The sequence below is a fragment of the Oryctolagus cuniculus genome, chromosome 1 (assembly GCF_051225735.1).
Source record: "Oryctolagus cuniculus isolate XC-2025 breed Fujian yellow rabbit chromosome 1, ASM5122573v1, whole genome shotgun sequence".
Lineage (NCBI taxonomy): Eukaryota > Metazoa > Chordata > Mammalia > Lagomorpha > Leporidae > Oryctolagus > Oryctolagus cuniculus.
In genome coordinates this window covers 229,516,040-229,531,807 of record NC_142867.1, presented here as the reverse complement: position 1 = coordinate 229,531,807, position 15,768 = coordinate 229,516,040, and the positions used below count along the sequence as shown (strand labels likewise).

At 48.6% G+C, this 15,768-nt stretch overlaps 1 protein-coding gene across 15 annotated transcripts in view; it reads left to right on the top strand.

Moving 5' to 3' along the window:
- The window catches only part of MAPKAP1 (MAPK associated protein 1), a 259,582-nt gene that overhangs the window by 199,432 nt on the left and 44,382 nt on the right, over positions 1 to 15,768 (top strand). For all 15 annotated transcript variants that reach the window (XR_016212148.1, XR_016212147.1, XM_089302685.1 and 12 more), the window contains one exon: positions 12,373 to 12,513. Coding sequence is in view for 13 of the 15 variants with exons in the window: in XM_089302685.1 (XP_089158811.1) it covers positions 12,373 to 12,513 (141 nt within the window). In the remaining 2 variants the exon portion in view is untranslated. The remainder of the gene's footprint in view (positions 1 to 12,372; positions 12,514 to 15,768) is intronic.

The following is a 15,768-nucleotide window of genomic DNA, read 5'->3' as shown; positions in this document are numbered from 1 at the left end:
ACCAGAAGGAAGCATGAGTGCGTTATGGAAAGGATGTAACGTTAAAAGACTTCCATTCTTGTCCAAGCTTCTGTGTTAAATCCTGGCACCAAACGAAGCCTCGGTGTTCTCCGCCAGCTGTTGCCAGCAGTGACCTTCCCCAGCCCCCGTGTGCGGGTAGCCCTCCCAGATCCTTCCCAGCTTGCTCGTCACAGTGTTGAGAGAAGCTGGAATTGCACATTAGCACAGGCAAAACCGGCCTGAAGTTACACTGGCTTTGTGGAACACCAACAAGGCGCCAGACACTGTGGCCAGTTTTGTTGCTCACCAGCAACAGCGTAGGGTAGCTGCAGTATGGTACAGTCCTTAAAGCGCCGTGACAGTCAGACCTCAGGTGAGTCTCTTAGCCTGTGACACTGGGCAGCTGGTGCCACCTCTAGCCTGTTTCCTGTGGAAGTGGAGGTGGTTGATTGTCACAGGGTTTCTGTGAGCTGAACGAGAAGCAAGTGCTGTTGTTACAGCGGCCTTGCAGACCAACATGGTCGTCATCCCTATCGCAGAGAAGAGGAAGCTGAGGTTCAAAGGTGGAGGGACTTGCTCATGCCCCGTGAATGCTAATGAGGCCTGGAAGACCTTGTGCTGTGTCCACTGAGTCTAGTGCAGGGCTTAACCTGATATTTCCCAAGTGGGCTTTGCCATGGACAGAGCTTCAGGTGCCCACGAAACATCCCTCTCTCTCCTTTGATCCCCCTTCCCTCTGAAGGAGATTGGCAGGATGCGTCAGCTCCATCAGGTCCCTCCCTTGTGGCTTCTTCATCTCCCTGGTTCAAGGTGGTACTGGAGGGCTGGGGAACCTTAGCTTACCAGATGACTGTGATGGGGGCGGGGAGCACCTACCTGTCAGTCTCAGTGAGACTCCTCATCTATCTCCTTGGGGGCTTGGTTACAACCCCTGGTCTCACTCCTCTCTGGCCACTGATGATTCAGCTGGAGCCACACTGGACAGAGGGCAGATCTGAGTGCCCTCTGCCTCCCAGTGACTGGCCAGGCCTAGATCATTCCCTCTGATGGAGTGAGGCCCCTAAACCACAGATGCCACCTGGCTTCTCACTGGGGCTCCAAGGGGCAAGTACGCAGTGTGGTAGCTTTTACAGGGAACTTGGAGTTTAAGCATCTTTGTATGGAGTGGTTTCCTTGTGGTGGTGCTTGGACTCTGTTCCCACTCCACTAAATAAAGGAGAGAGGAGAAAAGCCAGTGTAGGAAGAGAACGGGTGTGGGCTCTTGCCTGGTGCCTTTCCAGGTCCTCTGTTGTGGTGCTTCCTTGAGAGGGGCCATGCCTCCTGCTCTCTGCTTCTGGGCCAGGCCTGGAGACTGCCTCTGCTTTCGGAGGCTTTGCCTTCTGCAGTTACACATCACCAAGCTTGCCAACTGCACTGTGTGATGTAAATACCAGCGCTTCAAACCTCTTTCATTATAGCACAACGGCACTCAGCAGACACACAAGAAAACGTGATCATGCAAATAAACTGTTTACAAACAGAATGACTTGTGACAGCTGTTGTACATATTCCAGGATGAGTTGTTACCAGAAGCCAGGTACATGTCTGGCTTGGGAAGGGTGGAGTTCCCCGTAAGGAATCTCCTATGTTGATGAGGGTTTTTCAAGCCTCTATTGCATAATATAGTTTTCTGCACACTAACAGAACGCTGTGTCCACCCCTTGCCGCTTGGTTACCGTTGGCCAGCAGGTGCTGTATTGTAGGGGAAAGGTAAGGTGTTTGGAGCCGCTGTGTGACCTGGGGCAACCCCTGTTTGTAAACCTCATGTCCCCATCAGTAAGAGGTGGTAATCCCTACCCTGTAGAGCTGTTGTGAGGAACAAGTACGTGGGAAGCGTGTGGTGAGCTGCAGTACACTATACAGGGCTGTCTTGCCTAGGAGCTGCGTGTCTGAGACAGGGTGAACGCCTGCCACAGACTCCACATGTGCAGTGGCCTTTCTCCTCCCTCTTGTTCCCTTTCCCCTCTAGCCTCTGAGACTTCTCACAACCTCACTGGACAATGGCCAACACCGTGGGTAGCTGACACCTGGGGCAGAAATCTGTGCTGGCCTGTGCTAGAAGCAGCCCTGTGACCCATCCACCCCCACTCCAGCAAATGGCTGCCCGCACTGTACTGTGTGGGCCAAGAACTTCCACATGAATTGCATTTTTTACTCTCCCTTTCTCAAAAGCCCCCCCCTTTCAATTTTATCATTAGGTGGTAATTAGTATTCAAGGGAAATTGGTCTTAATATATTAAAATTGGTTAAGTGCATTTAGACCTGTACCACAGCCAATGTCTTATTGGAAAATGTAATTGGGGACTCTGTGTATGTAATTAATTGAATTACAATTAAGAACTTTCATTAAGCGATACACTGGTCCATTAGAGCAGTAAGGAAACATGTTTGACGAGCCACAGACCCAGTGTGGGCGCTAAGTGAGGGCATGGGATTTGCATCCCTGTGGAAGGCTCCAGCCCGGGAACCCGCCCTGCAGCCCCTGACTAATGGTAATGCATCAGGGGACATTTGTGCAGTGACTCTGGATAGGAGGTGGGGTTCCATCAGCACGTGTGCCCTTGTCCCCCGACTGCATCAGGGCCGGCGACACCTCAGTATGGCTCACACACTGCATTTCTTAGCTGTGTTGCTATGTGAGTTGTCCAGGCTCCAGAACAGCCAGTGCCCTTTTCTGTGCTTTCAGCAAAGACGCCTTGAAAGAACAGGAAGTAGTGGTGAGCTCATCATCAACCCGATTCTGAGCAGACCTGTAATCGGGCCCTTGTCCAGACCCCTAAATGGCTGTGCTCTGTCCTCTGGTGGGTGATAGATTCCCTTTGGGCTCTGTTCATTCATCCCCAAACAGTGACAGAGCCCTCCTGTGGGGCAGCCCCTGAGCTGCTGCTTGGCAGGGGGAGAGATCCAGCCCCCGTGTTATGGAACCCATGGTTGTGTTACCAGCACCATGGAGGGTGGAAAAGAGTGGGTTCTCGGGGACCAGAGCTGGTTAGAAAAGTAGGAGAAGGCTTCCTCAAAGAAGAAAGAGGAAGGAGTCAGATAATAAATAAGAGAAGAAGGTTCCAGGCCGAGCCGCTGCTCATCTGAAGGCCTTGAGACAAGACATCTGGTGTGGTTAGGAATGAATGAGTGGAGGGGCCGGTGCTGTGGCTCACTTAGTTAATCCTCCGCCTGCGGTGCTGGTATCCCATATGGGTGCCAGGTCCCGGTTGTTCCTCTTCCAGTCCAGCTCTCTGCTGTGGCCCAGGAAGGCAGTGGAGGATGGCCCAAGTGCTTGGGCTCCTGCACCCACATGGGAGACCAGGAGAAGCACCTGGCTCCTGGCTTTGGATCAGCATAGCTCTGGCCGTTGCAGCCATCTGAGGAGTGAACCAGGAAAGGAAGACCTTTCTCTCTGTCTCTCTCTCTCACTGTCTAACTCATCTGTCAAATAAAAAATAAAAATTTTTTAAAAAGGAATGAATGAGTGGAGTGGAAGGAAATGAACAGGGGTGAGAGTGCAGGGAGAAGAGACTGAGGGATGGGTGGGCTCTAGCACGCCGGGCCTTGCGGGTCCCCTTCCGCAATCTGCTCGTTTAGGAAGGTCTGCAAACCGGAAGCAGCTTCTTTGTGATCACCTCGTACAACAAGATGGCCTCGATTTATTGAGGAGAGTCTGCAGTCTCCAGGTAGAGTCCTGCGGCCCGCCTGGCTCTGACTTCAAGAATGTAACTGTAGTGCACTGACAGCAAGGATCCGCTCCTGGTTGTAGCGTGGCAGATCTGAGTGAAGGCTGCATCCTACCCTGTGATCCTGATGGCTTTGAAGAGATTACTGCAGAGGGCCGAGTGTGGATGCGCATGGTGTTACAGTATATCACCTATTGATTGTGTTTTAGAGACCAGCAAAAATGACGAGTAGCTGAAGGGAAGTGTTTAATAGAAGAGAAGCTTTGAGCTTATGGGACTTTGGGGACTTGAAAGGCCTCTGGAAAAAAAAATGTGATGGATGCAGAGAGCTAAGAGGAGTTTTTCCCCGCAACTCACGCGCCCAGCTTTGAGTCTGACCGGAGGAGTGCAGAGAGTTCGGTTGGAATCCCTGATTGCTTTGTTCTGGCGAGGCCAGGCATGCTGGCATTCTTCTTAGATTCCACGGGGGCCCATGGCGTTGTGCCTGCATACCCAAAATGGTTTGTGTGCTGGTTAAGGGCACAGTTTTGGTGTTAGAGCTGGTTCATCTCCCATCTCCAGCTTCTACTTTCTGTGATGATAGCCACAGGATGACATCGTGTTTCCCACCTGGATAACAAGATGAAGAGGGCATTGGGAAAATTCAGTGAGATCATGTATTTAAAGTGCTAAGCACAGTGGCTCATATAATAAGCCCTCAAAAAATGTTATCTGCTATTACAGCCATTGAGACAGGGTTCCCCCTCCCAACACTGTTAGGGAGTCCACATGGAAGACCAGGAATGGTGTATGAGGTTCTGGTAGTCGAGACAAATACAAGAGACTGTATGCAAACCTCAGGGACCGTGGTGATGAATCTGTGTCACATCAAACGTTCGTCCCCCCTGCAGCATTTATTAGACATCTGTGTGACATGGGCTCTGTCGGATGGAATCTCGCCGCCCTTGGGGGCTCCGAGTCCACAGGGCGTGCAGCATTCACCTCGTAAGAGACTTACCAGGAGACCTTCACCACAGGGCTGCAGGGCTCAGGAAGAGGATCAGGGAAGATTACGTTTGGACTAAACCTTGAAGCACATAAATGTTAGAGACTAGAAGGGGCGCTGTGGCCAGGTGGTGAGACCTGAGCAAAGATCCAGCTTAGCCAGGGCAGGCGTGGCTCTGTGGGAAGTAGCAGTAGGCCTTGGAGCTCAAACACGCAGAAGTAGCTTCGTTTCCTCTCCGTGCAGCCGGTGCCTTGTGTGGCAGGCAGGGTTTGATAGTGTGCTGGGTCCTGCTCTGGGTGTCCCCGCCGCCTTTGCCTGCCCCATTCAGGGCCCCTGGATTTTCACATTTGCTTCTGCATTCAGTCCCTTGGCAGTGCGGTTGTTTTGGTTAAAGGATATTAAAAAAAAAAAGTGATCTAATACAGATATGTTGTTGGAAAAGGGAGAAGTATTTCAATAACTTCTTTTGATGTTTAGATGATTGTTGATAAGAACTGTTATTACCATACCAAAACTCAAGTAATCATTTCTTAAACATTAGTTACACACTCTGACCTCAGAACCATATCAGGCCGGCGCCGTGGCTCAATAGGCTAATCCTCCACCTTGCGGCGCCGGCACACCGGGTTCTAGTCCCGGTCGGGGTGCCGGATTCTGTCCCGGTTGCCCCTCTTCCAGGCCAGCTCTCTGCTATGGCCAGGGAGTGCAGTGGAGGATGGCCCAGGTGCTTGGGCCCTGCACCCCATGGGAGACCAGGAAAAGCACCTGGATCCTGACTCCTGCCATCGGATCAGCGCGGTGCGCCGGCTGCAGCGGCGGCCATTGGAGGGTGAACCAACGGCAAAGGAAGACCTTTCTCTCTGTCTCTCTCTCTCACTGTCCACTCTGCCTGTCAAAAAAAAAAAAAAAAACCATATCAATAAACTCTTCATTCCTTTGTGCACTTGTAAGAAGGTAAGCATGAAAAAGACACTATCTTGGGGCCGGTGTGTGGCTCAGTGGGTTAAAACTCTGCGTACAACCCTGTCATCCTGTGTGAGCACTGGTTTGATGCAGCTCCCTGCCAGAGCATCTGGGAAAGCAGCGGAAGATGGCCCAAGTGTGGGAGACCCATGTGGAATTCCTGTCTCCTCACTTAGGCCTGGCCCAGGCCAGGCCAGGCCATTGTGGCCATCTGGAAAGTGAACCAGCAGATGGAAGACATCTCCACTGCCCCCCTGAATGCCCACCTCTGTAACTGCAGAGAAAACGACAGTGTCTGTTATGAAAATGGCTGAAAGTTACAGAACCGCTTGGGGATGCCCTCCCACCGCTGTGAGTGCGGACTGCGCTGTGAGATGAGAACCACTGATGGCGTGTTGGCAGTTCGCAGCTCAGCAGTCCCTTTCCTTGGCACTTCTCACAGGAGTGTGGTGAGGTCGGCGGGCCAAAAACAGCCTTCAGTATCACTGGGAAGGAAAGGGAGCAGCAGAAGGAACTTGGGCCCCAGACTCCGACAGGCCTGTCCCACTCTGCCTTTACTTTTTTGTTTTTTTAAAGATTTATTTATTTATTTATTTGGGAGGCAGAGTTACAAAGAGGCAGAGGCAGAGAGAGGTCTTCCACTCACTGGTTCACTTCCCAAATAGCTGTAGTGGCCAGAGCTGTGCTGATCCCAAGCCAGGAGTTTCCTCCAGGTCTCCCATGCAGGTGCAGAGACCCAAGGTCTTGGGCCATCTTCCACTGCTTTCCCAGGCCATATCTTTTTTTTTTTTTTTTTTTTTTTTTTTTTTTTTTTTTTTTTTGACAGGCAGAGTGGACAGTGAGAGAGAGACAGAAAGAGAAAGGTCTTCCTTTGCCGTTGGATCACCCTCCAATGGCCGCCGCTGCAGCCGGCGCACCGCGCTGATCTGATGGCAGGAGCCAGGATCCAGGTGCTTTTCCTGGTCTCCCATGGGGTGCAGGGCCCAAGCACCTGGGCCATCCTCCACTGCACTCCCTGGCCATAGCAGAGAGCTGGCCTCCCAGGCCATATCTAAGATGCTAGATCAGAAGTGGAGCAACCGGGACTCGAACCAGCACCCATATGAGTGCCACAGTGCCTGCCCCTCTGCCTTGACTAACACTGGGGTCTTGCAAAGTTTTGACCCAGTCTTGACCATTAATCTCAGGATTGGGATCCGAGTTGACATTTCTCGACTCTATTCTGTGTTCTTTGTAACGTTAAGTCCCAGCCCTCGGTCATTGCACAGCGCCACCTGTCTTCCTTGGCCGCAGGCTTCCTGCCTCACCTCCGTACGCTCCCCTTTGCGTTGCCCTGCCCTGGCCTCATTTGGCCGTTCTTCTCCTGAGACAGCTGCAAGGCGGCGTCGCCCCTTCCTCCTGCCTGATTTCTTCCTGTAGAGGCTGAGCTGCTTCCTCTCCGAGATGTTTTTGTCCCCACATCTTCCCACGCTGTGAATGCACTCTCTCCTCACTCTCTTCCAAAGTGCCGTCGTCAGGCCATTTGAGCTCTGGCACTGAAGTCACTGTTAAGCCTCACCCCAAAATTTGATCTATCACAATACATCTTTGAGTTATTGCAGCTGGAGCGTTTTGACACGATACATTATGGTAATCCATGGCACATAGAGACATTAGTGCTCCCGACTTTGACAAAATACATTGTGAAGTCTTTGAAGGCACCATTACAATTTATCTTGTCATTCATGAAGAGACTCAGTTCAACATTAGTGTAGATGAACACAGTGTGGCTTTTGTTTCATTTGATTGCTTGTGACCTTTTTAATTGCTAATTTAACAAAATACCAAAGGGTTATATTTCAATTAAATTAACAATTTGAGGAAGGTTTTTTTTTTTTTTTTGTATGTTTATTTTTAAGATGTTCTGGTTCTAATTTTCACTTTGAGTGGATAAAAATGTCTTCTCTTTACTAGAGAAATGGGTTTTCTAATGTGGAGTTCAGAGTACAGTCATCATTTTAATATGCCAAAGGTTCAGTGCCAGCATCTTTCATGTGTGGTTGGGGTCACCCCTTCCAGAAGGGTAAACGCAATAAAGGGATACATGCAGATCCACTGAATCTTTCTGGTCCAGCACAATGCTTTTGGTGTAATACTTTGCTCTTCTCTCTTTGTCTTTAGGTAGAATCTTAGCCTGCACCTCTCCCTGCCTTGTACTGCATCCCTTGGGCTCTCTAGCTAGTCTGTAAGATCCTGAAGATCAGGAACCCTGCCTTGTCCTCACTAATGTCCCCCCACCCACAGCCAGCACACTGCAGGTTGCAAGTCACATGGATACACAGACCTGCCCCCGCCACACAATGGCACTCCTTGGCCTGTTTGAGAATTGGCACCAGGGTTCTGAGACCAGAAGTTCCCATTCCGTAGATAACCTGCTTTGCAGTGAGCAGCAGGTTTGGAGGTGACTTCAGCACTGTTCCTTCCCAACTCTCTCCGCTGCTGTTGCCCTTCTGATCATAAAAGCAAACATGGCCCTTGTCAGCCAGGGCAAGGCTCAGAACTCACCCAAGTATCAGGGGCCTTAAATCGTCAAATGGGATATGAATTTACACTGTCAGAGAGTAGAAGGTCAGTGCAGGAAGCATTAGTGTGTTGAGCTAGCTCCAGCTATATAAGTCTTGAACAAAATTAATATAAGGAAATTGACAAGCCTTGCTGGTTATTCCATAGCTTTAAGACCTCTACTAAAATCCTATCATCTCATCTGCCCGTTATTAACATTTCAGCAAAATATAAAGTTTTCATTAATCTCCCACATCAAATTTAGGAGTGAAAACTGGCACTTGTTTGAGCTTTTAGGACTACATTAGCTGGTGTATTAAACAAAATATGTCATTCTTCAGTAGCTTCTATAAGAAGCTAAATCAATTTCTAGCCATATTTATGCACCACTTTATCTAAAAGCATCTGAATTATCATTTACAGCTAAGATGCTTTATTAGCAGCTGGCATTGAAATTGCTCAGTAAAAAATTATATGTCACGTTATAGTAATTTTTAAATTGGTTTTAATCCAACATCGTAAAATGTAAAAATCTTAAGTGTGTTTTTTTTAGTAATTGGCATTTTAGCATAATAAGCTGTAACCTCTTTGCAAATCAAATACCTGCAATATTTAGAAAACACTAATTAGTAAAGAAAACAGAAGTTCTTGAGCTCAGAGCTAAGTCGTATCTAATAGTGGCATTTTCTCAGAAAAGATAATTTCAAATGACTTTTAAAATGTTAAAGGACGTTACATATTTTACAGAAATTCTCCATAATTCTCATGTATTAGGAATTCTAAAATAGAAATAAATACATCTAGGCAGTTACATTTCAGTAAAGTTGTAGATTGGAGAAAGTGAATGATTAAAAGTCCTAGCCAGTGCCTCAGTTCCAGATGTGGACATCACCTGGAGAAGGTGGTGATTGTGACCACAGCATCTCTGACCAGAGGCATAGGTGTTGTACCCAAGGTTACCCAGCGGCCCCCACAGACAGGGCAGCTGTGCTAGGATATAGCACCATGGTGTTAGAGTCCTCGGCCTCTGCAGTGCTGTCCTTCCTGTAGACATAGCACCTGTATTCACCTGGTAAATTTTCACTGGGCTCTCGCTTCAGTCATTTTCTGTGGTCATTTACAGCAAAATGGAGGAATCTGGAAAACATCATGCTGAGTATACTAAGCCAGTCCCAAAGGGCAAATATCATAAGTTCTCCCTGATCTGTGACAATTATCTGAGCACCTAAAAGGAAACTTTTAGAACTGAAACTGACACCATGAGAAGCAATGACTTGATCATCCCTTGTCCTGTCGAGGAACAGCTTACTATTTTATTCTTTTTAGTATTTTCTTTTTCTACTTAATACAATTGGTTGAACTCTTTACTTAACACAGAATTATTCTTAGGTGTTTACAGCACACTCATAGAATGACAAACACCCTAAACAGCACTCTGGCCTCAGAATCAGTCCTTAAGGCATTCGGATCTGGTTAAAAAGCCCATGAGAGCATTTCAGGCATGGAAAGTCATGACACTGTGGCAAAAAATGACCTAAATGAAAGACCTCTGCGAGAGATTCCAGTGGAAAGAAGGGGCCATCAAAGAAGGAAGTACCTTTCTCTGAAGGGAGGAGAGAACTTCTACTTTGATTATGGCTCTGTCTAAATAATGTCAGAGTTTGTGGACTCAAGAGGCTTCCATAGCCATGGCAGCTCATGACAAGAGCCTCTGGTGATCACTGACGTCATAAATAAAGAGTGTCAATTGTTAAATCAACAACAGGAGTCACTGTGTACTTGCTCCCCATGTAGGACTCCCCATCTGTAACTAGTCTTCAAACAGTACTTTATACTTTGAGTGTCTGTGTGGGTACAAACTGTTAAAAATATTTACTTAGTATAGAGTTGATCTTCTGAATATAAAGATAATTGAAAGTGAATCTTGAATGGGATGGGAGAGGGAGTAGGAGGTGGGATAGGAGGGCAGTTATGGGGGGAAAAATCACTATAATCCAAGTTATACTTAATGAAATTTATGTTTATTAAATATAAGCTTTCTATAAAAAATTTTAAAAGTGAAAAACAAAAAAGATTGATTGATTGATTTAAAAGGCAGAGATACAGAGAGAATGAAAGCTTCCTTCTACTGGTTCACTCCCCAAATGGCTGCAATGACCAGGGGTAGGCCAGGCCAAAGCCAGGAACCAGGAGCTTCTTCCAGGTCTTCCACGTGGGTGCAAGAGCCCAAGGACTTGGGCCATCTTCCTCTCCTTTCCCAGGCACATTAGACTAACACCACGGTGCTATATCCTAGCACAGCTGAATTGGAAGAGGGGCAACCAGGATTCAAACCAGTGCCCACATGGGATGCCAGCTCTGATGGTGGAGACTTAACCTTCTATGCCACAATGCCAGCTGCTGGCTCTGGCTTCATCCTCTGCTTAGGTAGTAGCACTGGCAGGGTCTCGGCTACAGCAGTGAGTAAAGCCATCACTGTGCATGTAGAGTGGCAGGCAGATGATTACTGCCTGTGGTAAGTGTTCTAAAGGAAAACACAGGGTGCCGTGCCAGAAAGAGCAGGACTAGATTTGGGGGCTGCGGGAAGTCTCCTTGGAGTGTCGCTTGAGCTAAGCACTTTGGCAGGAATCAGGAGACCAGGAGAGCAGGAGGTGGGCAGAAGGGTGGCCTGGGCAGAGAGGACAGCACATGCAGGACTCTCTATGATGGGACTCTGTTGGAGGCCTCCCCACATCCCGACGCAGAAGTGTTTTGTGGGTACTATACAGAGCGATCCGAGCTGGGAGTTACTGTAGTGCTCAGAAGCAGAACATGCAGCCCCTAATAAATGAGTTCAGTGTGAAAACATTTAGGTCCAGTGTTAATGGCGCAGTGAATTAAGCCTCTGCCTGCAATATCAGCAAGCTATGTGGACACCGGTTTATGTTCAGCTGCTCAACTTCCGATCCATCCCCCTGCTGGTGTGACTGGGAAAGCAGCAGGAGATGGCCCTAGTGCTTGGGCCCCTGCCACCTACTTGAGACACCCAGAAGAAGCTCTTGGCTCCTGTCTTCAGCCTGTCCCTCCCCAGCTGTTGCGGCCATCTGGGGAGTGAACCAGCTGATGGAAGATAGATCTCTCTCCTTCCCTCCCTCCTCCTCCTCTCTATGTAACTCTGACTTTCACAGAAATAAATAAATCTTTAAAAAAAAAAAAAAAAGAAGAACCTTGCTCTATAAGCAATGAGTGTAGGAAAGGAAAGTGTGTAGTTGTCAGGCTACCAGGTAATTAACAAAATTTTCCAGTTTGATATGCAAATCTCAAGTTTTCCATTCTCTGAACTCGGGGTGGGGGGGATGAATTTTGACAGTTCTAAGGTGATGGTGGGTGGGCCTTAGGCCAAGGGAGCCAGGTGAGCAAACGCTCAGAAGAACAGAACCTTGGGCATGCTGCAGCCTGAGGACTTCAGGGAGAGCTGAGAGACAGCGGGCTCAGAAAGTGACGCTCCAGCCAGGTTAGGGCTGCACTGACCACTGGGCTGCAGGACACTGGGCTTGGTTCAGGAGCCTGGAGCAGCCAGGTGAGACCTTCGAGCAGGAGTCTTCTTTGTCCCCAGTGTCACCTATCAGAACACTTAGCGTGTGCAAGGCTCTCGTCGAACATTTGGTGAATGAATAAATGATAGAAAAATCGGGAAGTCTGTGGCAGCTGGATTGTGGGGTGGTCTGGGGGCCAGAAGACTAGTGAGGAGACTATCCCAGTAGCCAGCCCCCGCCTGAACCTGGAGGCTGTGGGGTGCGGGGCGGGAGTGCTGTTAGGCAGCCGGCTTGGGGAAATCCTGGAAAGGACAGGAATTCTTCAGTATTATTTTGTAACCAGGAAAATCACATTTAGGAAAAGAACAAGACCGAGCTCTTGCTGAGAGGAGGCAGGAATTTTTCTATCCTTGTACCCCTACTGCCAGCCATGGGCCTGCCCTGGAACAGCCAGTGTTTGTAGAATTAATTGTTGAATGATTAATATGTTACCATTCCCTGTTTACTGGAACAGCATTATTGAGTCATCGCTCAGCCCTTTCTTCTCTTCTCCAAATTAAATAGCCCATATTATTTTAATTTATCCCAAAGCATTTTAAGCAGACACCATTTGCCAAGCCTCATGTATCTTTATGTGGTAAACTCCTTTTTTCCTCCCCAGGTTCAAGGGCAGACGGAGTTTTTGAGGAGGATTCGCAAATTGACATAGCCACAGTACAGGATATGCTTAGCAGTCACCATTACAAGTCCTTCAAAGTCAGCATGATCCACAGACTGCGATTCACCACCGACGTGCAGTTAGGTAAGTGTGTGAGCAGACAGTGAACCAGGCCCGTGAGGTCAGTGGTCTGTGTAGAACTAGGGAAAGGGGCGCATGCGCCTTTTGTGTGACCTGAGTGGCTGACTGTAAGGTCATCTGCTTTCTGAGAAAATGTTTGAGCAGTGAAATTTAAAGTACAGCCTTTTTCCCACCTGAGTGCTCTGTCTTATCTTCTTTTTTATGAAGCAGAAGATTAGAAATAGAACTAACTAGAGACTCTTTTCAAAGTGATTGACTTCTGTGAAGTTCCATAACCCTGTTCGCTCCGAGCCCCGCCTCCCCCTCGCGTGCCGTCCCTGGGCCTGCTGTGTAGCACTGCCACCCACCTTGCCTTACTTGGTGAACTCACTGCCTGCGGGAAGCTGCTGGTCCTCTCAGAAGTTATATTGGATCATCACCAGATAATCTAGAACTAGCTTTCCACTAATACTTGCAATTAGTTTGTTCTGATTAAGTGTCAAATTTCTGTTTTGACCTAAGCCTAACAGGAGTACCAAGTGTGACAGTAGTCAACATAATATTAATACTTTATCATCGGCCGGCGCCGCAGCTCAACAGGCTAATCCTCCGCCTAGCGGCGCCGGCACACCGGGTTCTAGTCCCAGTCGGGGCGCCGGATTCTGTCCCGGTTGCCCCTCTTCCAGGCCATCTCTCTGCTGTGGCCAGGGAGTGCAGTGGAGGATGGCCCGGGTCCTTGGGCCCTGCACCCCATGGGAGACCAGGATAAGTACCTGGCTCCTGCCTTCGGATCAGCGCGGTGCACCAGTCGCGGCGGCCATTGGAGGGTGAACCAACAGAAAAGGAAGACCTTTCTCTCTCTGTCTCTCTCTCACTGTCCACTCTGCCTGTCAAAAAAAAAAAAATACTTCATCATCATCATCATCATTGTCATCCTGGCCACCTTTCAGTCACTATTGCTAAGTGTTTTCCATGTATTGCTGAACTACTGAAAAAGTGGGTATTTTTACTGTCCCCCCAACAGAGACAGTGAGTGGGGTGCAGAGAGGTCAAGTCTCAGGCCCAGCTCCCACAGCAGGTTGTCACAGGCAGTGGTGTCAGGAGCCAGACTCAAGTGCGCCTGCTGCTCCCTGACAGCTGGTCTCCCTCTTGTGATGGGCGGTGTGGAGGAGCAGGGAGGGATATCAGGCTCACTGCAGCAGGGAGCTGAGCTGGACGCTGGCTCTGCCACACCACCCTTGCCTGGAAAAAGTTTGAATTCTAACTCTAAGGCTCACAAATGTCACGTATGTTTCTCATAATAAAACCTTTTCAAATGTTGGCATTAGCCTGAATCTGGCTAACGTGTAATCTCAAATAGTCCTGCCCAACTTGAATGACAGGAGCCTGCAGTGTTCTGACGGTGCACTTTGGTGATTAAGAGGGGCGCAAATGAGCCACCTCCGGCTGAAACTGGCTCTGGCAGTAAACAGTCACATAGCAGTAAGCACGTTTCCTCGTCTTTCTAAGCCTCAGTTCTAGCCTGTTAAATGGCAGTATCAGTAGTGCCAGTTTCCTAGACTTGCTGTGGGCAACAAGTGAGACACTGTATGGAAACTGCTTCCCACGGCTCTGGTGGCTGGTCAGCTGTGGATGAGTGAGAATGTTGGGAGGCAGTTTGCTCAGGGAGCAGCACCCTGAAGAGCCTGATGCCTGGGTTCACTCTGCTCACTGACTAGCTGTGTCTCCATTGTCAAGTGGTTTGGAGCCTGGTCCCTCGTCTGTAAAATAAAGGACAGACAGCCTCTCGTTCAGAGGGTAGCGTTCGCAGAATACTTGAGTGCCTGCTGTGCAGCAGGTACTCAGTAGACTTTAGCTGCTGGGGTGAGGGTGGTTCTGTCAGGCTGCAGAGATGAGTCTGTACACAATGACTGAACTGAAGACAAAATCCACTTTTCCTCCTTCCAGACACCTGTCCCTCCTCACACAAAGCCATAAATATCTAAACTGGTAAGATTGCTAGTTTAATGTTAGCTCTTGAAAACACACAGTTGTTTGTCTTCTGGTATCTTTGCTAAAAATAAAAGTAGTAAGACTACTCTAAAAAAAGCCAGATCTCCCCCCCCAAAAAAAAAAGAACATGTGCCACGTGATCTTATTGGCATACTGTTCAAATTACGCAGAAATGACCCCGTGCAAGGAGCAGTGACATTGGTTATCCTGCCGGGTGACAGGGCAGCACTGGCTGTGGAGGTGCTTCTAGGTTCTCTTCCCTGGTCTGGGCACTGATAACGTGGAAATGCAGAGTTTGTGGAAAATTTAATAAACTCACAATTTGTGCACTTTGTTTGTAAATTCAATTCAAAGCCACTAAATAAGAACACTGCTAAGGGAATGGGCATTTGGCCTAGTGCATAAGACACCTGTGCCCCTTATCAGAGTACTGAGTTCAGTTTCCTGCTCTGCTCCTGACTCCAGCTTCTCACTTAATGCAGACCCTGGGAGGCAGTGGGGATGGCTCAAGTAGCTGGGTCCCTGCCACTCACATGGGAGGCCTGGATTGACTTCTCGCTTCAGGCTTGGCAGCTCTTGGGGAGTGAACAGTGGACATGAGCTGGTTCTCACTCGTGTTCTCAAACTGGGAGGGGGAAAAAAAAAAGAGTGCTGCTCAGACACTGCTGTGCTTGTCTGTACTGCTGCCCAGAGGCAGGGGACCGGCTGAAGCCCGCTAAGTAGCCTGACCTCCGTCAAAACAGTGGCCCCAGGTTGTGTGTTCCAGGTGGGCGTAACCGGCAGATCCAGCCCTGCTGCCGCCCGCTGTGAGAAGCAAAGCCTTGGCTTGACAACCCAGATCAGGGACTTCTTCCCTCACATTGGTCAGATTTTGACTTGTATGTCAGTACTTCACAAAGTTCATGAGAGGCACAATTAAAAGGTAAATATTTGGGAGGAAATGGTTTTTAAATCCTTGCGTAGCTTTTCCATAAAACACGTTTACTGTGAATTTTTCAAGACCCCATGTATGTTGATTCAGGGGGAAAGTCCACAAAAGGACCTATGGGAGGAGCCCCAGAGCCATAGCCAGTCAGGACTGGTCTGAAGCCCGGCTTTGGCATCCATCTGCAGTGTCACTTTGGCTAAGTCCCTTCCCTTTTCAATCTTAGTTTTTTGGAATTAAAATGAAAATTATAATTTTAACCTTTTAATGCTGTATGAAAATGTCTAACCTATAGAGACTTGTTTCTTTTTTATTTATTTGAGATGCAGAAATAGAGTTCCCACTGGCTGCTGGCTCACTCC